Raw genomic sequence first — 25,590 nt, forward strand, 5'->3', positions numbered from 1 at the left:
CATGGGAGGAAAGAAGAATTGGACCTTGGAAGTGTTAAAATGTGTTCTTGTTGGAACATCCATGTCCAAAATTCATTTTTTATTAATTCAAAATTAACCATCAAAAACTGCATCAGATACTGCTCACTTTTCACAAGTAGAGGTGAGAACAGAAATCATTGATAAAATAACTTGACTGCCGACATTAATGAGTTTACGGTCATTACAGTTTGAGAATTTCTGTAATTACTAAACAGAGAAGGGTTTGTATTTTAGTACATCTGACATTAAATTAATGTGGTATAATCTAGTATAACAGCGATATCCCAGAGGTGAAGATAATGTGTTGGTGTGCAGATGTTTAAAAAAAAATCACTATTTATTAAAGGTACATCTGCATTAACAGTAGTTAAAGGTAAAGTCTAAATCGATCCTGTCAGATTTATTTTTCAGTGAAGTAACATGGATTCAGTGCCTGGAGTAAAGAGAGGTAGTCTGGCACAAACAAACACATCTCAGGATTTAAAGAGGAGATAAAGATCACAGATTCTTTTCACAGGCATGAAGTTGAAGAATTGGCTTTGGTTTTGTCAGCACAAGTTAAGAGTAGTCATCCTAATCAGATACTGACCTGCTAATTACAACAGTGTTGGCAATCACTATTAAAAAAAAAAAAAAAAAAAGGCCGTCCATGGGAGGACTCTGGGAATGCTTGCAATGACAAAGAGTATGAAACAAGAACACAAGGGTCTGCACTAACTACATTAAGACATTTACTACGGCGCCCTTAAGTGCAGAAACACATCATTCATTTACAGGGTCAGAGAGCCAATTAAAAAAATAATTTAAAAACTCAAACGTCTCATACATTTACACTGCAGTGTTGTGTACCTTATCTGAATCCACTGTGCATTTCACCCTATTCAGACTAGTTCAGATAATGTACTCAAATATTCTGTAACATACAAACCAGCGAGCGTTCCACGTAAAAAAATAAATGTTTGAGCCGAGGCTCCATGTCTTTGCCGGACTCAACTTTTTCCTTAAGACGAACCAATGGGAGTGTCCACATACTGAAAATGAAAAAAAAAAAAACTTTGGATATGCTTTTGTTCAGAATCAAACTATTCAATTGTCCTCCCTCTCTCTCTTCAAGTATAGTACATTGTGTCTCCTCACTGCTACATTCCCTCACTGGGTCATGTAGTCATCCAGGCAGCATTAACTCAACAAGCTGGTGTGCTCTTTCAAACTCCTCTGCAATCACAATGTTTCGGGCCAGCACGACCCACAGCAGGAGGGGAAGGAAGCAGAGGGCATGGTGGCGGCCTGGTTGTGGGGGGGTGGTGGACTTAGAACAGAGCAATGTTAGCCAGATTAACCATAGCAGCAACAGCAGCAACAGCTGAAGTCCTCTGAAAGCGGAGCTGGACACATGTAGCAAGTTACTTCTTCCTGTTGTGTTGCCTCCGTGCCTGCAGCCTCTGGCGAGCTCCGGATGGCTTTGATCCAGCTCCGATGGAGAAGGAGGGTGTCGCTGGAGACCCTGATGTCAAAAACACACAGAATGTGTCATTTCTAATGATCAACATAAACATTTCATTCTTCTTCTACACTTTTAAAACACACATGCATCAGATGATTTGCCTGAAAAAACACTCTGTCATTTTCTGTAATAACCTACCGAAAGGAACAGCGTTGAAGCCTTGGACTGGAGTTCCAGGACTTCCGAATGGAATTGGACCTGCCGCAGCACTCTGTCCGAAGGATGGGGTTGACGTCCCTACAAATAAAACAGCAGTCAACTTCATTAAACCTGAAAAAAAATTTTTTTCTATTTTTGTACGAAGAGGTTTTAGTTTTATATGATATATGCCATTGTCAGTCAAATTTTTATTATTCTCATTCAGTCAAAAAACTGCAGCAGATTTTCAAATTATTGTTGTTAAGTTATTCAAATTTTCAGACAGTGACCTCCACTGAGACCAGTTTGCTGAACTGCCGGAAGGATTCGGCATTGTTTAAGAAATTACAATTCCAGTACGAATATCACTACCCCTTAACATGATACTGCTCCGAGTAGAGTATTTAATTTGATTCATGCTTGCTGCAAGCAAAACCATACAGATAGTCTACCCAATAGTTTTGGGGTACAAAAAGGATTGAATGCAAGTATAGCTTAAATGGAGAAGTTACAGGATTGTTTCATATCAAATATTAAAATATTTTTGGTTTAAATGATTTTGTAAATCAAACACCAGATTATGTTGACAACACAAGCATTTTTAGGGAGCATATCTGAAGCGTATTCCTAACCATCAAAACGTTATGGCTAAAATTAAGCATGTTATAAACTTTCAAGACTTTGTACGAACCCTGGTTTAAAACAAACAAAAAAGGAAAAAATATCCTTACCAAAAGCTGGTTTGTCAGTACCAGTAGCCCCAAAGTTGAAGCCTCCCATCTGTGGTGCAGGGTTATTGGAGACTGGTGTTCCAAACTGGGGTACTGGCATACCAGAACCAAAGTTAAATCCACTGGTTGCTGACTGAGCAGGGCCGGAGGGAGCCGGCTGAGGAGCAGCACTGCCAAACGTGGAGGGAGTTGGCTGAGGAGCAGCACTTCCAAAGGTGGAGGGAGCCGGCTGAGGAGCAGCACTGCCAAAGGTGGAGGGAGCCGGCTGAGGAGCAGCACTGCCAAAGGTGGAGGGAGCCGGCTGAGGAGCAGAACTGCCAAAGTTGAAGGTCGCTGAGGAGGAACTCTGAGTCTGAGTTGTTGCGCCAAAGCTTGGTGCAGCCGAAGGAGCTGTGGTGCCACCAAAAGCAAAACCAGAGGAGCTGGCTCCAAACGCTGGTGGAGCTGGGGTCCCAAAACTGGTTGCTGTTGTGGCAGCAGCTGAGCCAAAAGCAAAAGGTGCCGGGGCGGGGTTAGAGGCAGGTGTGGATGATGTTCCTCCGCTGCCTCCAAAGGTGAATGGCTTCGGCTGGGCCGCTGAGGAGCCAAAGTTTGGCTGCGCTGCCGGTGCTTGAAACGATGACTTTCCAAAAGCGAAGGTGGACTGGGTGGTGGCAGGGGCAGTGGTGGAGGCTGTGGTGGCCATGGCAAAGCCTCCAAATGAAGCAGTAGTTGTGCTCTGGCTGGGTGCTGTCTGGCCAAAAGCGAATACCTTCTGGTTGACTGCTTGAGGGTCCGGCTGTGCGGCACCAAATCCAAAGGTGCTGTTGGAGGTTGTGGTTGCAGCAGCGGGGGCAGCTGCAGTAGTGGTGGTAGCAGTCCCAAACTGAAATGTGCTCCCTGTATTTGGGGCCTGTGCTGGGGCTGAGCTGCTACTTGTTGTGGATGGTGCTGACCAGCTCCCAAAGAGGGATTTCACAGCTGGCTGAGCTGCAGGCTGTGTGGTGGCGATGGAGCCGGTGGAGGCTGCGCCAGTAAGGGTGGCAGTAACAGGGAAAGCAGATGGGGTAACTTTAGTGCTGCTTGTTGGTGCACCAAACATTGAGGATGTACTACTTGAAGAAACCGTAGAAGCTGGGTTGGTGGTGGCGGTGTAAGGTGGAGGTTGTCCAAAGCCAGCGCCTGCAGTGGCAGCTCCAAAGATGGGCTTAAAATCTGGGACAGGGGGTTTGTTCTCTGGGGCTGTTGTAGCTGAAGAGGTGGTGGTGACAGAAAAAATGGGCTTGAACCCTGAAGCCAGCAGAGGGTTGGTGTTACTGAGTGACGCTGAGCTGCTGGCAGGGGCAGGGGCAGCGGCAGTAGCAGCGACTGGGTTTGAGGCAGAAGAAGCAGCAGCAGCGCTGAACTGACTCCCCAGTCCAAACAGGCCTGCTGCTGCTACAGGTGGAGTGCTGCTGGAAGCCTTGGAGACTTGAGCCAGCACCTGAGTAAAGGCAGAGGGCTGCTCCACACCAGCAGAGGAGGACTGAGACTGGGAGGAAGGAGGCACCTGCGGGGTAACCACTGAGGTCGAAACCTTCAGGATTAAGCCCCCGGGTTGTAACGGTGTAGTCGAAGCAGACACTACAGACACAGAACAAACAAAGCAAGATGTGGATGAGCAATACAACTCATCAAAATTTTCACAACGTGTAAATGAAATTAGTTTTTCCTTTAAATATTCTTCGGTGTTAAGGATTATTAACCCTCTGAACCAACCACAGGAATGAAAGGCATGTTTAAAAAACAGAAAAATAAAAATGACACCATTCATTTATCCCTAAAACAGTGATATTTCATCAAAATCACTATATTCTACCTCTTGTGAAAGTTTTTGCCAAAAATAAAGCATTTGCAATTGTAATAACCATATCCTGTACAAAAAAAAAAAACTATGAGCTAAACCTATAAAAAAACTTTAAACAGGTTGTTTCGTTCAGTTATCGTACCTGAAGTTGTGTTGGCAGCAGGTGTGGAGCTAGCCGGAGTGCTGATCTTCACTTTCAGAGCCTCCAGCAGGGGGTTGGGGGTTGCAGGTGCCGTGCTGACACTAATGCTGGGGCTGGGATCCAGGTTGATGACTGGGATGGCAGAGCTGGGGACTGTGGGCAGAGGAGCTGCCAGAAGGCTGCTCAGGGTGGTGGTGGTGGTGGAGCTGGTGGAGGATGCCGGCTGGGTAGAAGTGGTTGCTGGGGGACTGACAGACTTCTCTGGCTCTGGAGCTAAACAGGAACATATCAACAGAGAAGGTCAGAGGTCAGGTCTGATGGTCTCAACAGTCACACCAAAACAAGCAGCAATGAAAAACTACTTAGCAAAAAATGGCAGCTTGTCACTCTTACAGTGCCCTGAGTCTGTTTGAGTGAATGGAGGCTAACAGTGCAGAGATTAAAGAAGAAGAGGTTGATTTCTGTATCTGCTTCCACTCACCAGGTGTCTCCAGGACCTTCTGGATCTTGCTGAGGGCAGCCTTTTTCTCCTCATCAAGGTCTTTCACAGTAATAGTGTAACCAAGCTCTGGAGGCGGAGGCTGCAAATCAACGAGCACCGAGAGTTGAGAGGAGATATCTAGGTCGACACACAAATATATAAACAAGGGTTTCTTGGAGCATCAAATCTGAAAATGTAGCACTCCTTACCAGAGAGATTTGATCATCCCGTTGGCTGGACACCAGCTGGATCTTCCGTTTCCTCTTCCCACCACTACCAGTAGAGTCAGATGAGGTAGTGACTGGGACCTTGGGGACTGGTGTCAGTTTGGCTGCAGCAACATCATCATATAAAATGGACAATGCAAGTTAAATCCAAATAAATGACAACAACACAGTGTTTACTTCTATACAACCAAGGCAACATTTTTTGTAGGGATGCTTTGATCAGAGACGCTGGATCAGTATCTGCACTAATACTGATCTTGTTAAATGAATCAAGTAATGCCCAGGTGTGAAGTAGTTTCTTTATCTCTGTCCTTATAAAAAATAATTTATTTTATTGACAGCTACAGCCATTTAGTCATTGTTATGATCCTATCAATTGTCAAGTTGAAATTTAGGTGAACATTTTGAAATGGAAGTTAAACCCACAACCAAGATTCCAAATAAGTTGGGACGTTGTCTAAAACTTAAAAAAAAAAAACAGAATGCAATAATTTGCAAATCCTTTCTGACACACAACCAATTTTAAATAAATTGAGACACAACAGAATGTAACAGAGTGTATATTTACAAAAAATAGTTTGAACAGAAAATATATTGTACTGCAAAGTTCCAAGCTGTGCAGATGTTTAATCTGTATTTAAAAAAAACCAACATACCAATTGAGGTATATGAATTAATATCAAGTCATTCAGTGCATCCATAGTTTTTGGTGTCATATTGATCTCACAGCAGAGACGAACAGTCTTCCCATTTATGTAACACGCTGCTACACTGCTTGATGCATCTTATGTCAGCAGCTTAACACAGGGATAGTGCAGGTAATCAGGTTTAGAGCAGAGGAGTCTCACACAGGTTAGCTCCATGTTGGAAAAGGTGATACAAAAATAGAATAGAAGGGAAATATATATATATATATATATACATACACAAACACATACATAGAGCTGCACTTTTTAAGCCCAGGAAGCCATTGGAGAGAGATGATACTTACAAGTAACAGGTGCCTTGTCGGAGGCTGTCTGCTCTGACCTCACTGAGGATGCTGAGCTGGGCGACTGCCCATCGTCCTCTCTGGTAATGAAACCACAAATTACAAACCGTTCTATTGGATTAAATATGGATGACTAGCAGGAAACCAGCAGAGACATACCTGGCTTTTTTGGAGGCTCCCTCTGGAGTCTGAGAGCGAGATGACCCGGGGCTGGACAGAGGGGGGCTGGGTGCCGACCGCTTCTTCCACTGTGGTGGTAAAAACATGGAGCTAAAGCGAGACCACTCCACTTTATCTGTGCACGAGCATGTGTACTTTAATGCAGTGGATAAGTGTTACCTGGTTGAGGCCTAGTGAAGAGCTATAGGAGCTCTGGATAGGGTTTCTCCTGCTGCCTGGGGTTCCTCTCGGAGCATGGACCCCACTGCCAGAGCTGATGGAGGAGGTGCGAGACCTCTTCATGAGGGAATCCTCCGCCAGTGAGGTCATCCCTCTTTTCAGGCTTCCTGGCCTGGAGGAAGGAAGAGAAACAATTTCCACCTACATTTAGACAGCTACACTATACTAAAATTCAAATTAAAAGTAAAAGTTTAAAGACAGGATCTGACAGTCATCAAATTGAAACAGTTAAACTCACTTGGGGACCAGCTGTGATGGCGTCCCATTGGGCAGAAGACGCTCAAAAGCAGAGTGGGCACTTCCACCGCTGTCGTTACGCCTTTGGAAATAAAAATGGAAATGAAATGGGTCTTAATGCAAAATGCTTTGTTTGCTCTTGTTGGTGTTTTAGGCCTATTGGTCATGTGTACTGTAACTGAAAACTGCAAATGAGCTTCAGTTTTCACTTTGGACATTAAGACTCCATTTCCACCTGGTATTAAAATCAAAGAGGGTAAAAAGAGGCAATGTCAGGGGGTCAAATGGCTTCGTATCACCGGGGTTCAACTCATGCATAGTGAAATCTGGTCTGCACATGCATGTGTTTTCCTAACAGTATAATGCAATTTGACCCTGTGACCTCTCTTCTTTCTACCCTCCTGGATTAACAAACAATGTAGTTAAGTCATCCTAGGTCAAGGGAAGTGATGTGGGAGACTCACAAGGCTACAATGTGCAAGGTCAGGATCAAGAGACAAATGCAGAAAACCGAAGGTGTCCATACGATACTTTTCAGTACACTTGCTAACCTGGCTAATTTACTTATCCTGTAAGAAGGCAATCAGTGATAGTGGAGAAACACATCATACATACCTTCTTTTGCTTTTCTGTTCAGTTGTGAAGCTTCTGTCCTCATCCTCCACTTCTCTCTTGCGACTTTCCTTCAACACCTTGAGGACACTTTCTCTGGAGCAGGGGTCCACAGGGGCCCTGGGGAGGCCAGCACAACTCAGATGGTCCAAGCTGAAAACAAAAGGGGACAATAAAGCTTTGGTCAGTGTCAACATTCAAACAGCAAAGCGTCCGGGTTTTACTGAGCACTAAACTTATGACAAAAAAATGAACACCTATAATGTAGTAGTACAATAAAACACCAACAGTCAACAGAGTTGTATCAAACTTAACCTGGGAAATGATTTACATAAATAGCTGAAAGACAAGACTTGGAAACGAATAACACATTCTGAATGTATTACTGTGAAGTAAAAGTGTTGGCATGAATGTCAAGACCTGGGGGAGCTGTGGTGGTCAGGCCGGGCAATCTTCACAGTGACTGGGCTGTGGACTGCCGGAGAGTTACGAGGGCTGAGGATGTTTTTCTTCCTGAAGCCATCCCACTTGACAGGAGGCAAGACTCCCACTGATGAGACACCCGGCTGCTGCAGGGGGTAGTGGCGCTGGGGGGTGATGGTGAACCTGCCTGTGCCCAGCGGCTCCCTGGGGGGACAAAACATTATCACGCAATTATGCCAAGAAAAGTCCAAACATCGTGTTTTTCACCTGCTGGTTGCATCTTCAAAGATATTTTTGTGATCCCACAGACAGCTACTGTCTGCCAGGAATAATTTAAGGTTCTCCTGGACTTAAAACAACAATTTAATTCAATATTTGGACACATTGCACCCTGCTCTTCTTCCCCGCCATGCTATCTGTGTCAGGTCAGTATAGTCTATAAAATATTGGATCCAAAAGTTGTTTCAGCCCTGAGTAAACATTTCATCACTCAGACATCTTTGAGCTTACAAATAGTTCCTTTGAAGCTACTATCTGGTGCTGGATAACACATTAAATGATTCTTCTAAGGTTTGAGGGAGAAGGCCATAAGACCAAATCACAGAGTAATGTGCCGAATGCTGAGGCCAACGATGGGGCATGATTACAATATGCTGAAGTTGTCAGTTGTTCATGTTTGTATCAATAAATGGCATTTTTCTCAACCAATAGTAGCCTTAGGGGATCATCATACCATAAAGCCACAGGACTTGAGTCAAGGGCACACCCCACACTGACCTGGAGGCAATTTCATATTTGCAGTGTATTATTATCCCAAAAATAATGAAAAACTTGATCAAGAAACCAACTCATAATTCTGAGAAAGTCCCTCATTATTTTGAGACACTTAGTCATTATATTGAGAAAGTTTGTCATTATAATGACTTTATGGATTTTATAAAACTGTACATCTCATTGATGGATTTCTGTTTGTTTTTATTGAATGAGAACGACAACGTCAAGTCCACCGGTCTGATAAGTTTTATTTCAGATTATATGAATGAATATGATGAAAGAAACAGCTGAGCATGTTCAGTCTCCAATTGAAAAAGCCTTTTTTATAAACTGAAGCCAAGTTTACACTCATAACGATTCACAAATTGACATTATTGCTTTTTTTTTTTTAGAAATATCTGTCTCTATTACATATCGTCACACTGTTAAAATAATCGCCTAAGTCATTTTCTGTCAAAACATTTTTTTTTTGCCTAATTCATCTCCTCATGACGCCGGCCACCTATGGTAAAATCACCTACATCCACAGTTGATCAGATCATGTGATTTTACCCCTCAAGGATTATGAACTATGTCAAATCTGCTTAAGTCACACATTTTTTTAAGCCAAAATAAAATGTGACTTAGGCAATTTTTTTAACATGCCTTTGTGACTTAAGCAAGATATGGTAACACTTTATTTTGAAGGTGTCTACATAAGAGTGACATGAGCATGTCATAAACATTAACATGACACTTTGAAGTAACATTAATGATCATGATACTTGTCATTTCATGTTTCTGACAGGCTTGTGTGACTCTTGTGTAGACAACTACAAAATAAAGTGTTACCATATCTTGCTTAAGTCACAAAGGCATGTTCAAAAATTGCCTAAGTCATTTATTTCTCTTAATGTACACACAGTGTTATTACTATGCCAATAGCCATCCTTTGTTACATCCTTTTTGAGTGAAATGATCAATAAATGTCATATGATACACTTTTGGTGAAGTTTTTTGTGTTTCCTGCAAAACTTGAAAAAAATGAGTTAGGCGATTATTTTTAACAGGGTGGCGATATCCGTCAGATTAAGGTGAGATTTAAGAGTTAATAATTAACGTTAAAACCCGCCAAGAAATTGAACTCTTGACGGACTACGAGCTAAACGTGGTTGGATGATGAACGTACCCAGCAAACGACAGCCTCCTGTTAGGTGTATAGACAGCATGGTTGGGTCTGGCCAGTTTTTCCCGCAGCTGCTCTCGGGGGTTTCTCCCCGCTCTTGGCCTCCCGGTGTCGGCGGCTGGACTCTCGGGTTTCCCGATGTAACTCCCCATGAGGAAATCCCGAGGGCTGAACAGAAATGAGTCACTTTCCAAGGTTTCCCTCCGATAAATCCCAGGTTCAACGAGCCTTTCTCTGAAGTGTCCCTCTGCTTCCCGGAGCTCGGTTTTGTTTCTGCCGCTCTTCGTTCTCCCCCGTGCGGCCACCGACACGCCGGTCACCCCCCAACCCCACAACCAGCGCCGGAGAACGGCTGGGACGGTCAGGCCAGCCCGCGGATTGAGGCCTAACCTGGCGGGAAGCGGTTCTCCGCTGAGATAGTAACACACAATACAACAAATAGCAAGAATTAAAGTCGCCCAAAGAAAAGTAGGAATATAATAAAGAGCAAGACTAACTATGGCTAAAACAGAGAGAATCGCTAAATGTTTCTCTCTAGGTGACATGGCGGCAGCGCGCCGCCGGAGGACTCTCATATCCCATCATGCTGTTCTTCTGACGCTTCTTCTTCTTTGGATTTCAGGCTTTCCACGGTTCGGGGCAACAGCGCCATCTACCGGGTCGGAGAAAACCGCAGGATTTGAAAAGTATGTTTTCTTTTTAAAAATCGCACAAATACACCTTTTATTGGAGAAAGAAAAGTGAAAAACTGTCATTATCGTTGGAATTTAAACTTTCCGACAGATGGTTCAGTCAAAATCACTTTATTCTACATGTGTCATTAAAAATGTTGCCAAAAATAAACACGTGAAATAACTAGATACTGCTAGAAACATTAAATTATGCCCTCGTCAGTGACACTGTGAAGCCATGATTGATTTTGCTGAGATGAATTGTTGAGTGACAAATATTTACTGAAAATCAGAATCAGCTGGCTGTTTATACCATAGCCTGTATATAAATAAGGTTTACACAGAGCAGAGAGTAGTGGACAGGAGAGGCTGTAAAAATGTAAACAATCCAATATTTATACTTTTTATAAATATATTTAAATATATATATTTAAAAACATTTTTTTAACAATATTACTGACATTTGTGGGCACTTGGTGTGTGTATATGATTCCATTTTACTCCAATTTTTCAAAATCAATTCACCAGAGACATTCTTTTTTGTGTGATTTTATGCCTTTTTTTTAATGATATATTGCATTAGAGAGAGCATTAAGGTTAAAAAACAAAACAAGGGTAAGGATACATATAAATAATAAATGCATATTAAGAGATATGAGATTAACTTGTGAAACCGTTGTGACAAGAAAATTAAGAATGAGTAGTTCCCTTTGCAAATTAAAAAAAAAGTTTAAAAATAAATTTACAAACATATATGAAATTGAAGCATGATAATTATTGTATATAAAAGGTTTAGAACAATTTATTTGTTGAAATGGTTGCCTGTTAATATGTTGTGTAAAAAGGTTGGGTAAAATAAGCTTAAGCATCAGTCTACACCTTTATAGTGAACATTGTTTTTGTTTTCCTTGAAATTTAATGCCTTTGAGTTTATCCTTCTAATGTTAAAGTGTCCAGAAAAAGCCTTTGAGTTAAGTTTATTTTTTCCACACTACTTTTTCAATTGCTCAGAAATTAAAGACAACTCTCAGCAGAATGTTTATTTTCTAAAACACAAGATAAAACATTTTTATAATACAACATTGATTGTAAGTAAAACACAGAACTCTTGTTAGAACAGAATAACAGAAATTATGGCTGAATATCACAGTCACTCCTTATACGTGATGTTAATGTACAGAAACAAGAACTGTTCAGTGTTCTCACATTTTCTAAAACCTGATTTCTTGTTCCTTGAGTGTGCTTCTGTCTTTTGCACTGAGTTGGGACATTTGGACTTCAAAGATTTTATCAAATGCACTGTAGTCCACACGAAACGCCCCTTTCTCCAAGGAAATGCACGACTCAAATCGGTGGCCCCAAAGGACCTCGTCCTCTGTGTAGGATGTCCGCGCCTGGCATGTCATGCCTGCAACACAGAAAAGCATTAGAATACAAGTGTGTAAGTGTCACTTTATTTGAAAAAAGACTTGATAAGTAAATTCAGGACAGCATTTGCAGTTAGACAAATGCACTGTAAAGCAACATTTTAAATAGTCTTTGTTCATTATTAAGCAAATACATATTTTTCTCTACATTTCTGAACTTCCATCTACGCTTCAACATTCAACATTCTTGATCAATAAGTACAGCGAACATCAACTGTCTGTTATCCAGAGCCAATTAGAGCAGACTGTAGCTTTAAATAAAGGATGTTCTAAGAAATTCTTAGTTGAGCAGATAATCAATCTTCATGGCTGATGCTGGTCTTAGACTGCCTTTGTTTAGTTACCAGTAAAATACCTTTGATAATGTTAGGTATGTCAAGGACTACAGCTGTGTTTTATGTTTGATGGTACTAGCACACACAATAGGTGATCAGAGAGAGACAGTAGATGGATCAAAGCTGTATCCTGAAGATCAAGCAGTAGGCCATGGTCTTTCCATCGAATCAACAACTAAATGCACCATTTAATTGCTTGACAACTCTTCTTTCAGGAGAGAAAAGTGTCTGAAAATGCAACGTTTTTAGCTGCATTGCCATGATCATGACCTTAGTTAGAGGACAGCACATGAATTAAAGAACACTTTTACAAACCCGATGCTTCCACGATGCCCTCGAGGATGACAATGATCTCAAAGGTCTCCCTCTTCAAGCGCTCGGACCCCACCTCCCAGAAAGGGCTGCTGTCATTGATGACATGGGTGATGGTTTGGGGTTCCACCAGAAGCAGCCTGTCTCCCCCGCAGTCATAGCCCAGGTTGATTTCCGACTGCTCCAGTGGGATGAACTCGCCCTCCTTGGTCTGCCTGGATTTGATCAGTTTGGCCCGGATCTTAGCATCCACCATGTGGCTTGCTCTCAGATCACCAATGCGGAAGAGCAGGCACAGCTTCTCGTCACGCTGACATATGACGCAGTGCTTGCTGAAGATCAGCGTCTGGGCCCTTTGCTGTGGGCGGGAGATCTTAACAAACATGCAGCCCACCATCAGAGCATCGATAATGGAGCCGAGGATGGACTGGACCATCAGAAGCACCGTACCCTCAGGGCAATTAGCTGTCACCATCCTGGAGCCGTACCCAATTGTCCTCTGGCTCTCTAATGACAGCAGCAGGGCCGACAGAAAACTGTCTACATTTTGAAAACATGGCTCCCATAGAGGGTCATGAACATGTGTGATGTCATCGCGCAACCAGGCACCGAAGAAGTAGATCCCACCAAAGGCCACCCATGTGAGAATGTAGCACATAGTAAAGACGAGAAGGAACCAGCGACACTTGAGGTCGACTAATGTGGTGAAAATATCTGAGATAAAGCGACTCTTGTCTACAATAGGTCCCAGATTGACCCTGCACTTGCCATCCTTGGTGATGTAACGTTGGCGCTGATTGCTGGCGGAAACATGCAACGAGTGCTCGTCACCCAGCAGCTTACATCTCTTCTTGTGACTCTTTGCACCATGCAGCTTCTCGATTGCAGAGACAGGAAGGTTGCTGCTGCAAATGGAGCCTCTTGATTGCCACCTGGAGCTGAAACGCTTGAGGTGTCTGTTGCGATGTGAATGCGCAGGCTTCGGCGCCTCCTCTATTGGTTCCAGAGGAGCTATGTGGAGAGTTAGCGGCTGGGGGGGCTCCTGGTCGGCCCAAGTCAAAGCATGAGAGGACTGGCTGCAGGGAGTCTGGGTGGGAGAAGCCTCCCGGGACGGTGGGAGTGATGAGCACTTTGTATAGTTCAAGTTGTGGATGAGAGAAGCTCTTTCTGTGGTCATCATGGCAGAAACAGCGGGTTGAGCTGTAGCCTGAAAGAAAGGAAAACAATTATATTAATTATATTCGGCACACAGGTCCCTTGACCTCTGACCTCAAGATAACAAAATGAAAATGTGTCCATTCTATCCCTGAAAAATGCAGTTTGTGCAGAAATCTCCAAAATGTCAAAACTTTTTGATAACAATTTCAGCATTGATTTTTCTATGGTGTTCCTTGGTGTCTAAATGTGGTATTTTTTAGTTATTTTTTTAAACCTTTTTTTTTTTTTTATAACAATTCTCGAGTGGTAAAAAGTTTGATCTTTCACCAAATCTGTGCAACAAATGGTATCAAGCTAAAGTGAAGTAAGAATTACAAAAACACATTTTTGACAGCAGTGGGACAATCATATGTAAGGCTATACCTTGTAGGTGTAAGGAGTGTAACGGATTGATTCTGACTGTGGTCGGGGCAGGTATGCCAGCAGGTGTTTTGCAGTGAGAGCCTGTGTCTGTGGAATGGTGTTCCTGCGAGGCGCGACCCTTACGGAGCTCCTGATGTGATTGTTGCACTGAACGTTTTGTAGCGTTTCTCTGCTGCACATCACAGTGGAGATCATCGCTCAGGTCCTCACGATGTTGAATCCCCTTCAGGTTCTCCTTCTGATTTGATAACACAAAGGCAAATATGTCCATTTCATGGCAACACATTGATATTATTTCGAGGCTTAGACAGTGGTGGAGGTAGTATTCAGATACTTTACATCAGTAAAAGTACTAATACCACACTGTAAAAACAAAATAGGCTGAGGACTGAAAAATATATATAATTTTTTTTTACCTGAAATAATTAAGTGGTCACTCAAAAGCCCTCTTATGAAAAGTAATGCTTATTATTATAAACATATAAGGTCAAAAGTTAACAAAATGTAACAAATTACAACCATTATTGGTGTTATACACTGTGATTGGCTGCTAATATTTAAAGAACCCAAAATGTTGTTTCTCCAAAATTGCCTGACTTCAAACTACGGTTATTTAATAAATAACAGAGCATCATATTTTTTAGGCTCTTCATATGCAAAAATCTCAAATTCTAAAGTTACTAAAACTGCCAGATAAATATAGTGAAGTAAAAGTATGAAGTAATATAAAGTTGTAATACCAAAGTAAAGTACAAGTAGCTAAAATTTGTACTACAGAAAGTTAACTTGACAGAGTTTTCTTTGTCTTTTTAAATCAAACATATACAGTATTTTAAATTTTCTTTATGCATCTCCTGCTGCCCTTCCAAGAACAAATCCCTCCAGATTCATCTATACATCAGCCCGAGCTGTGATGCTGTATGATAACGTGCCAAAAGAAAATGTTTCTGCTCTTCCTCCCCAGTATAACATGAGGTCTCATCAGTTGGAAGTGGGCTGATCAGCGTCTCAGTCACTGCTACAATTTATTACACATGTAGGGATTATCAGTAATCCTCAAAATTAATCGGAGAAACACCAAGGAGCACGATGGATTTGAAAAGATTACTGGCTGTCTTTGCCAGAAGGCTTAGAGAAAGTATTGTCCAGATGTGAACTGTGGTAAATTCACTTGTCACTGGTGAAAATGTTTAAACAGTGCTGTGATTATTGTGCCACAACAATAACACGATAGGAAATCTATCCTCTCAAGCGGGCGGATAAAAGATGAAAAGTCTATTCTGAATCTCAGTGTTGTTGGATTGTTTTTAGCTACTAATACCTGGATTTATGTGCAGGTGCTGTGATTTGTTTTGGTTTTTGTATTATTTGACATATGGAGGATGGAATATAATCTATCTATAAACACAAGTGGCACTTTTACAGATACAGCAGACATCCTTTATAATTATTTAGCCACTTCAACTCCTGTGTTCTCTCTGTCTTTCGGAGGCTGTAGCAGTCCGAGAGCTACAATGAAGATATTCATAACATAATGACAAGAAGACCAAAAGTATCCATTGCCGTCAATAAATCTGAATGTAAATGGGTTCTAGGTACCCACAAGTCTTCCCCTTTGCAGACATGCCCACTTTATGCTAATCTCGTACAGCATGGGCCGGAATTATGTGATTATGTCAGTCCCAATAGTTGCCATGTTATTGCAGTGAGAAACTTGACCTCACTGTATACAATGAGCTGCTGTGACCTTTTGGATAATCACAGCCTCATAAAACTTTACAACCACAAACAAGAGACCTAGAGCATTCAGAGGATGTATAGCTTTTTTATGCATATTGACAATTCGGTTTCCAGAAAACAAGTGCTTGCCATTCAATTGCTGAAAAATGCTATTCTTGCTGAAACTTCCAAAATGTGAAATGTTTTTGATACCCAATTACAGCATGGATTTTTCTGTGATGTTCCTCCAGGTTTTGGTGTCATTGTGTCATATTCTGGAGAAAGTTTTGAAAATTCTCCAGAGGTAAAAAATTAAATAAATGCTACATTTAGCACCAAATCTGTGTAACAAATGGCATCAACCCCAAAATTGCTGCAACAACTTATGAGACACATTGAGCATGGAAATGGATATTGTTTCTGACTTCTAGCATTGACTTTTGGGCTGAATAGATTGTTACAAAAAGAGAAAAATACTGACATACCCTTGTAGAGCATACCTTTAGGATGAAAACAGCTGCTAGCAGAACTTAACTTCCCCGCTGGAGTCATCAGGTTTGATCAGATGTAGGCAGCGTGAAAGAAGTGAGGAGGAGGTGCTGCAGCTGTGTGACCGTCCAGCTGTTTGTCTCCGCCCCCCTGGTGTCATTCAGAGCAAAACACTGCATGTTGTGGCTGCTGCAGCTCCACAATGTGTATAATTAAGGACAATGGATGATTATTGTAATGTGTAATGATACTAATTTAAATAGCATTTTTCTTCACAAAGTTCTAATCATGAGTCTCCCTGACTGATCATAATTTTTCTACATCATTCTCATAATGGAATTATTTTAGGCAATCAGAATGCTGGATGTAACTCTGTTGCAATGTTCAAAACCTCTGCCCATTTATGCCATTTTATGATTACAAAAAAATTAATCCTTTTATTGAATCCTGTATTTTTTCAGTTGTCCTGTATTGTTTTGAACACCATGATGTGAATGAAATTACATTTTTAACAATCAGTTTGAGCATTTAGATTACTGCTAGACCGAGCCTTTAATAAAGGTGCATGCATCCCTTTTTGTGCAGAAGCAGGAAGCAAGCACTTTTTAAACCTCGGCGAAAATTGGAAGTTTTTGTAAGTTCAAATATCAACAGATATGGACTGAAGCTAAATATTCCTTTGGATAAAACTTTTATGCATTTATAAACATGTTTTTAATGCATTCTGACTTTTGGACTTGACAATACACGAGAGTTATTGTAAATGTGTAGTATAATACTAATAATATTAATGTAACCTCATCTTGATCTGTAGATACTGGGTGTAAACAGAATGCATAATTCTCAAAGACAAACAATTTGGAAAATGTTTTCGAAAAGTTGAGTATTTTGGTTTATTTGTTCAAATAATAAATACATAAGACTTTAATGGTTTGAGATGCAACATCCAGGGTTTCTTTTTTTCAGAATAAATGGATGCTTAGGTCCAAACAAACTCTCTCCTGAAATTACATTAGTAGAGAAAAGCTGATATGTAGTTTGATTAACGTGTAGCAAAGTTAACCCTGGATAGGACAAAACATGTGAACAGATGGCAGCCTGCTGGTTACACAACCTCAGTTGGCTTTGTCGTGGTAAAGCCACAAAGCTATACGACTATAGGCTGCATGTAAAGAAGCCTTCATGTAATCTCTGTGGGACTAATTGCAGAAAGAACATATCCCAGATTGATTACAACCAGTTTATACCGCCATAGCACCTCCATCAGACAGACCACTGCACGTCTCTGTGACACAACTGTTACACACGTCAATGCATATATTTATTGCAACAGAAAATGGAAATGAACAGACATAAACCATATTTTCCTCAGAGGAAAAAGTGCTATAGTTGCTTCCTTTTTGGTCCAAGTATCTATTTTATTTTGGTCAGAGCTACAGCTCTCCTCTCTGTGTTCTGAAACAAGGCCCGGATCAGATTCTTCACCTCCGAACTGGAGAACTCCAACGCCAGCGGACCTTTACTGTCGGCCCACCTGAGGACAGGAATCACAGACAAATCAGCCAATCACACACATTAATAATAACCCATTTATTACTCATCATCATGTTTCCTTCTTACCTGTCAACTATCTCCTGCAGGTTGGCCCGCAGCACGATGACTAGCTCCTTGAAGGTACTCCACTTCCTCACGTAGAGAGGAACTTCCTCCTGATACTTCTTGTTTCCTTCGACCAGAGGGGTGAAGACCAGCGGACCTTCCTCAATGATGGTTTGGCACAGAGTGTGGAGGTGCTCCCCGTCCTCAGAGGAGATATCCTTTAGATGGTCAAAGTGAGAAATAAACTCAATAATGTCATGGAGTTTAACATAATATAAAAGAGATTAAGACTTATGTCTGTGTTTGAACTTGAACCCACCACTATACATGGAATTGGTGTTGTGGAAAAGTAAATCATGCTAAATTTGTCATCTTACCACTAGGGCTGGGCGATATCGACCAATCGTCATATCCCGATATATTTAGGCTGAATATCAATATGCAATATATACCCCGAAATTTTTATCTCAAAGTGAGAGCAAATGTTCAGTCAAAGTCAAAGCCAAATATGACATAGTATTTTTATTGAATCAGTTAATTAAGTGAACATAAATACTGTATAACAGTATTACAAGCTCCATAAAGTGCACATTTAAATAAGAAAAATATCTTAAATAAAAGTTGGTCTATGAAATAAAATAGGCCAATCTTTTCCTGAAATAAATATATATTTATATGAGAACAGAATAACGAACATTTCAAAATAAATAAATATGACAAAACCTAGTAAGGGCAGCATTTACATATAAAGAAATGCAAAATGGTCTAATTCCATATCACATGTAAAAATATATCGATATATTTTTTTATAGATATATCGCCCAGCCCGACTTAGCTATTATACTACAGGTAATTCAACCTTCCCTGTGTTTTTAAACATTTTTTACCTTGCTGATTGATGACTAGCATTATTTTTTGTTTCTGCTTGGCCACTGACTGATTTTAATTCCAGCTTTTATTTGAGAATTCACTGTATGAGCTTCACCCACTTGCAATTTCAGTCCAAGAGCTAATAGGATTTTGCATAACATCTTCAGTGCTTTTACTGTGTTGTATGTTTACTTAAGTAAAGGATCTAAATACTTCCTCCTATGTTTCTAGAGGGACTGCAATAAAAAAAAAAAGAAAAGACAAACCTCCAGCATCATGATTTTGGCAATGACTTCTGTGATGGCTGTGTTGAGGAGGGTGCCCATGGCTTTACAATAGATACCGACTGGTAGGACATCCTGCCAAACTGTGCCCAACTGCTTCAACTGATGGATGACCTGCAGTCAAGTGAACAGAGGATCACTGTGTGAGTGAGAAAGAGCGCATGAATGTGAAATATACAAAATGCTTTATACAGGAATGTGGTGCAGCTGAATTGCAATTTTCTCAAAACAGTTACATGTTATTTTTATTATTTATATTTATATTTACTCTCACCTGTCTTACTGCTTTGCTGGCTGCTATGTAGTTGTCTTCATCATCCAGGTTGCAGAAATTGTGAGCGGTGGAAAGTCTCTCTAACAGTTCAGCTCTCTGAACATTCATCTGTGCCAAGAAGCACTGGGCGCCTGGAGGGAAATGACAGAAGATCGCTCTGTATATTTCAAGCCAATCTGGAGATTAGATGTTGTTATTCCATATGTAAAGTGGAAATATTGGCCTGATACTGCGACAAGAACTATCAGAATTACGAATTGTCCGAGAATTTGAGTAGTTTTGGAGATACATTTCTGCACTGAATGTTGTGGCAGTCAGCTGTGAAACGATTTGTTTACCCAGTTTCCTGAATCCTGGCACCATGTCAACAAATGTTGCAACGCCTTGGCTGAGTTGCTGTGGCAGGTGAGTTCTGAAATGGTGACTCAGGGTGAGCAGGTGGTGGGCCAGGTACATACAGTTGTTGTGCTGGATGGCAGCAAGGTGAGGGAACTTGACTAGATTCTCTCTGGATGGAGAAGGAGAGAAAAAGTAGGAAACCATTTATGCCTTCAAGGCGAATATGTTGATCTGCTCCGAGTTATATGACGGAAGCAGCCTTACTTGTGGTACATCGGGACGACATCACAGAACAGTTGGAAGACGTTTCTCACGGTGAAGAAGAGTTGAAATGCACTGAGAAAAACAGAAAGATTGATTTGATTTTACAATAATGACAGGTACAAGTGGTTGCTCTTTAATAGAGCAGCAATAACTCTAAAAAACCCAGGAAAATAGCATGTATTTGCCACACGTGTGCAAAAAAACTACATTTTGGAGCCAGGGCTCTAGATAAAAAGCCTGATATGATAGAATGCATGATTTAAAGCTGTGGGATGTTGATTTTAATTGGTTTCAATGAAACAGTTTTGTTCTTAAAGGTGTGTGAATTTTGTATGTACATTTATTAAAAGGTTACCAAATAATCATAACCAAGGCTGAAACTCTACAGCATATGAAATTACTGTAAAGGGATTGTTTTTTTTCTGTTTAGAAACACTAACAGAAGACAGTTCGGTCACTGAGCACTGTAACATACCATTGTGTTGAGCTTCCAACGGCTTCACTCAGAGTGTTGAGTGCCAGCTCCATCAGCTGCTGCACTGACTCACTGATGCGGCAGGCGGGCAGACACAGACTCATCGCTGACAGCTGCTTTGAGTTCTCCATTGTAATCTCGTCCCTTACGGTTTCTTTCATCACCTTCGCCTCTGACGCTGGAGCCGGCAGCTTGGGAAGACGTAGCTTGTAGTTTGGTGTGATCTGTCAGAAGAAGATTGGAAAAGAAATGAAGCAATTAAACAAGACAAAGTAAAAAACATCTGCAGATTTTGTGGAATAATTCATGTATATCTGAAACGAGGGTCCAAGTGTTGTACGCTTTACAATCCAGTCTCCAGTTATACATGCACACATCAGCCACAGCTAACACATACTTTGACGGTGTTGTGCATCTTTGAGGTCATGAGTTTTCGGGCTGCCACAATGACATCTTTGCACTTCTTGCTGGCAAAGTGACAGTTCACATTCCTGGCATATTTCAGCAGGTCTGTGGAATCACCCTGTAGATACTCCATCTCCTTCAAAGACTTCTCAAACTCCTCTGTTTCCTTGATAACCTTGAACAGGTACAACAGAATAAATATATTCAGTAAAAATGTATTTTTTTTCTGTACAATATCATTATATAATATAAACTGCTGTTGGGTCCATACTGTGTTGTATTTCTCCAGCTGACTGCTGTTGGTGGGGATGGAGTTGAGCAGACACTCTTGGATGATGCACTGAGAAATTTCCTCCCAAATCATCTCCCCCAAGATAGCAGAGAGCTTTTTATTACCAATGGACACATCTAAAAAATAAGCAAAACAGTGACATTTAGTAACCTAACCATGATTTAAATGCTACAAATTGTACTAGGGTCCCAGCTGTACTGTACCAAGCAGGTGTGAGTGCAGTGTCCTGAGCACCAGGAGCAGTTTGCTGTAGACCTGTGAAGGAGTGGATCTCTCTTCCTCACTCTCCTTCAAACACTCCAAAGCCAGGATGGTTCCCCCCTCCTGCTGCTCGGTTACCGTCACTGACAGTGATGGGTACATCACCAACGGCTTCAACATGGTCTTCAGCAGCACCTGACCTGAACGACAACAGCAGAAACAAGCAGTGAGCAGGTTCAGTCTGTTGGAGGATAGTAAAAACTACAGTTTTAAAGTCAGGGCTCTAGACTCAAAGTCTGATATAGCAGAATGCATAATTTTAAGCTGTAATGCCCTTGGGATCATTTGGTTTTAATGGGTTTCAATGGGACTTTTTTCCCCACTGAGCAGGTTTTGACCTCAGATATATTGCGCTTCAGAGAGAAATTGACAGATTAACAGGGTAGATAAACTAGCTGGCATTAGACACTAATAGCTCTATTGAGACAAACAGTCACATGACCAAATTTCTGTGAAACTTGGACTGAATTGCAGGCTGAGAGGAGAGGACAAGAAAAGTTGCAAAAATGTAAATAGTTCAGTAGATTTTTCCCAATATTGGTTCAAATTCAACTTGCATTTCTTTTTTTTAATCTTTTATGGCATAAGAAGCTGCTCGGAGTTCAGACAATTAACTGAAATAAAGAGTCTGGAGAGTATAAAAACACAAATTTTACAAGCTGATGAGTGTTGCTATCTCTTACTGAAGAGCTTGATCTTGTGCTGAAGGTCTCCCTGGATGGCCAGAGCTTGCAGGACGCCACGCAGCAGAGCTGGTGGTTTCATTTCATCATCCTTGTTACATGCATGGCTCAGGTTCAACTGCACCTTCAGGAAGGACTTCAGACCTGCAGGCTCTGGTTACACACATCCAACAGTCACTATTAATACCTCAAACCAAGATAGATTTGCTGATGATTTTGTAAACATGTGACAATAAAAGGCAAGTTTTTAAATCGCATACATTTTGTACAAGCTGGGTTGGTAAAGACAGCGATTCTATGACATTTTGAGACTATTACTGGAAAAAATACAGACATTGGGTGAAAGGTGAGAGCCAGTAAGTATTTTTTTTTTTACATCTTGCACAATTCTCAGAATAATCACATGTATACCTACATGTATACGCTGTACGTAAGAGAAACAATTCTAAGTTAAGTCTCCTGTATCTTTAAAACACTGGACACTGATGTATTTAAAAACGTTTGGCTTATTTTGTCTAATGAAATTATTTTTTGCAGCACAAACTTCAGATACTCCACTTGTATAAGTGCCACACCTGACACATAAGTCTTCTGGGAAAAGACTAACCTTTTGAGGAGGGTAATCTCCAGATGACGAGGCGCTTCCATTCATCCCCAAGATGGTAAATTAAGTTTTCTCTCTGCACTGTCAACTCAGACCTCAGAGCGCTGAGCAGTGGCAGCTGGGAGGTCTTCCAGTCCTTCAGTGAATCCACACTGGCCCTTGCCTGGAAAAAAATAAAAACTTAAATGAGAATAAAAATCTGTTAAATCAGTATAATCCGGTGCATTCAGGAAATTTATTTATACAGCCCAAAATCACACCTCAAACCACAGGAGGCATTTCAGGAGCCTTCAACAGTAGAAATGCACTGATTGCAATTTTCTCAGCTGATTCTGACAGTGACTGAGGTTTATAGGTTGAGATAAGATTTGTGTTTACTTTCAGATGTATTACAGTGGTAGATTACACATTTAACATACATACAGAATAAATGATCTCTGTTGGAATATCATAATGTCAGCCAGAGTGGAGGTAAGGTTGTGTGGACATTGATGTAAGCAGCTCTTACCCTTTCCAGCTGGTTGGCTGCATCAACATACTTCTTGTCCAGTAAAGCTTCGGTGGACTCCTCCATCGCACTGTGAAACTGAGTCACACAGACAAAAGGACTGTCACTGAAACATTCCAGACGTTAAATGATGGATGCTCAAAATATCAAAGCTTCAGCTTTTATTTAATAAATGGCTAATAAAAAGCCCTACCAGGACAATCCAAATAATAACTTTTATTAGCCTAGTGTAAAGTTCCAGACACTATTAATTTGAGACTACACTATATTTTACTTGACAAATGTTTCTTGTACCTCTTTGAGGTGTCCAAGCATTGTTATGATGATAGTATTTTTCTCCATCTGATCCTTCAGCTTTGCATACTCCGCCACTGACACGTGGATATTCTGCTGCACCTGTGTCCACATACACAAGAACCAAACTGTGCAAATCTCCTGTAAATCCACCTCAGGGAACATGGCCTAAGGATTGCTTTAATGTAGAAATAGTTTCACACATACCTCAGTCTCGACAAAGTCTTTAAGAGCATCCATTTCTTTGGAGACCTCATCAACCTGCACCATTAACTCCTCAGATGCTTGAAGGTTGGGGAGGAAGTCATTGTACCTTTTGTTTATCATGTCACATACTTCTTCCTATGAAATAAACATTAAGAAAACAGTAAATAGATCATTTGTAACAAGTCTGACATTTTGATTTAAGCCCAGAACACAACTTTTTGCAACTTGTGTTCTATAACACCCCTTAACTTTGTGCAACGCAAGCAGTTTCTTTGTGTTCTTGTCACATTTTACTCACTTTTACAAACTCAATTTAATTTCTGTTAATTTGTTTTTGTCAAGCTACTATCTCAGCAGAGTCATTCATGGCACTCCTCAATAAATGCCTGTTGTTTCCAAAGTCAGTCATATTGACCAAAAATATTGCCATAGTCAAGCAGTCCTGCTGTCAGAAAGTTGCAGTCTAAGTTAAAAAGAAGGGGTAGCAAGTGGCATGAAATGAAGATACTTAAATAAAATAAATACGTAAAGTACTGATAGTATTACCTCAAATTTGAACTTATACACAGCACTTAAGTAAATGTACTTAGTTACATTCTACCACATTTCATCCAAAACGGGCCCTACTTCAAGTTATTTTCTTAATTTAAAAAAAGGTAACGTAACTTCTCAACAAGCATCAAAGATTAAAAAGAGAGAAACATGGTACATATTGGAATTACAAATAAGTATTTAAGGCATTGCAAATATTCAGAGTCCTGGTGACTCGCTTATCTGTAACACTAATCTGTATTTTAAACTATATTTTTAATTTAATTCTTAAACTGGTTAATATTACGTTAGATTTCATTCAGGTAATTTGCTACTTATGGGTATAACATTTACCACATAAAATGAGGATATTTAAAATGTAGGATTTTTTCATGCTAAAAGTGAACCCACATGACATATCAAAAAACATGTTCAATATCCATCCAGAAAAACATCTCCATAGTTTAACTGTAAATAAGACAGCCACGTCAGATGCACACACAGCTGGCTAATAGACCTGCTAACGAAAATGCACTTCATTAAACTAGCTGCTCCGCTGTGTAATCGCAAATAGTGTGGTTAAGAGTATTTGCAGCTACATTTTATTTCGAGGAGCAGCATGAAATCAAACTAGCGCTGGTCAATGGATCGGAGAAGTTTGGTTTCTTTCCCTGTTAGCGCTAACTGCTAACTGGTTCAAACTTTACTTAGCTCTGCGTGGCTAATGCTATGCTAGCTGCTATTACCTTCGTATCTTGCACTTTACGCGACATTTTGGTGATTTTACTGGACAGGTCCTCTTTCTCCAGTTTGCCGGAGCTGGCGAGCACTTCGGTCACAAAGGACGCCATACTTTATCAACACAGAAACGTTATAATGTTTTTAAAAGTTTGAGTGTTTGACAGATCAGCTCAACAACAAGCCCTGCTCAGGACCCGCCAGCTGCTCTGATTGGTCTGTTCATGCAGTCCATGGTCTGGAGATGTCGGCGACTGGATCCTGGACCCCCCCATCTCTTCTTCGTTATTTATTTGAAGACGGGTTGTTACCACACCCCACCACTACCGCCACCTGCTGCTCAATGCAGAAACTTCAGGAATCGGACATAAAGTCATGGACAAAAGCTTGTCTTAAAAATGTTTTAATGTCATGTTGTGTTTTAGTTTTTAATTAAGTGTCTTTCAGGGTGTCCTTCCTGTAAAGAAAAATAGTTAAAGTACCCTCTAGGCTGGTTTTAAATGTGAGTAAAACATGATTATTTATATATATATTTATATTTATTTATATTCAGTCTGAGCAAACAACTATACAACATGGATGTATAAAGAAAATAAAGAGCTCTAAAAAGTAATCCTCGTATCGGAATCATTAAAAAAAATAAGTCATGCTATACTGTTTAAACACACTTCTTCCTGCATCAGGGTAAACTTGATTAATTAATTTAAATTAGGTCTTTAAGAAACTTTTTGGGGAAATGGGCCGTTTAACAAATTTAG

The 25,590-nt window shown here is 40.7% G+C and overlaps 3 protein-coding genes across 3 annotated transcripts; all 3 read right to left on the reverse strand.

Annotated features, from left to right (window-relative positions):
* Positions 1-40: 40 nt before the first annotated feature.
* Positions 41-10,272, reverse strand: pom121 (POM121 transmembrane nucleoporin). The gene is made up of 13 exons (XM_059351264.1): positions 9,674-10,272; positions 7,729-7,935; positions 7,312-7,461; positions 6,698-6,778; positions 6,400-6,571; positions 6,220-6,308; positions 6,061-6,140; positions 5,052-5,173; positions 4,843-4,942; positions 4,362-4,634; positions 2,395-3,996; positions 1,664-1,762; positions 41-1,525 (listed from the first exon to the last, which is right to left on the reverse strand). The coding sequence occupies exons 1-13, from the start codon at positions 10,243-10,245 to the stop codon at positions 1,425-1,427; spliced, it is 3,648 nt and encodes a 1,215-aa protein (XP_059207247.1). The 5' UTR covers positions 10,246-10,272; the 3' UTR covers positions 41-1,424.
* A 797-nt stretch (positions 10,273-11,069) lies between these two features.
* LOC131986360 (G protein-activated inward rectifier potassium channel 3-like) lies at positions 11,070-14,392 on the reverse strand. Its single transcript, XM_059351267.1, has 3 exons — positions 13,997-14,392; positions 12,419-13,622; positions 11,070-11,749 (listed from the first exon to the last, which is right to left on the reverse strand). Exons 1-3 carry the CDS (start codon positions 14,189-14,191, stop codon positions 11,553-11,555), a joined length of 1,596 nt encoding a protein of 531 aa, XP_059207250.1. The 5' UTR covers positions 14,192-14,392; the 3' UTR covers positions 11,070-11,552.
* Positions 14,393-17,503: 3,111 nt separating this feature from the next.
* On the reverse strand, positions 17,504-25,077 carry zw10 (zw10 kinetochore protein). Its single transcript, XM_059351265.1, has 16 exons — positions 24,841-25,077; positions 23,564-23,698; positions 23,357-23,458; positions 23,063-23,140; positions 22,558-22,717; positions 21,951-22,103; positions 21,210-21,407; positions 20,986-21,122; positions 20,707-20,889; positions 20,310-20,533; positions 19,835-19,906; positions 19,570-19,739; positions 19,232-19,362; positions 18,940-19,071; positions 17,825-18,021; positions 17,504-17,738 (listed from the first exon to the last, which is right to left on the reverse strand). The coding sequence occupies exons 1-16, from the start codon at positions 24,943-24,945 to the stop codon at positions 17,618-17,620; spliced, it is 2,298 nt and encodes a 765-aa protein (XP_059207248.1). The 5' UTR covers positions 24,946-25,077; the 3' UTR covers positions 17,504-17,617.
* Positions 25,078-25,590: the final 513 nt, after the last annotated feature.

Source organism: Centropristis striata, chromosome 15 (assembly GCF_030273125.1).
Source record: "Centropristis striata isolate RG_2023a ecotype Rhode Island chromosome 15, C.striata_1.0, whole genome shotgun sequence".
Taxonomy (NCBI): Eukaryota; Metazoa; Chordata; class Actinopteri; order Perciformes; family Serranidae; genus Centropristis; species Centropristis striata.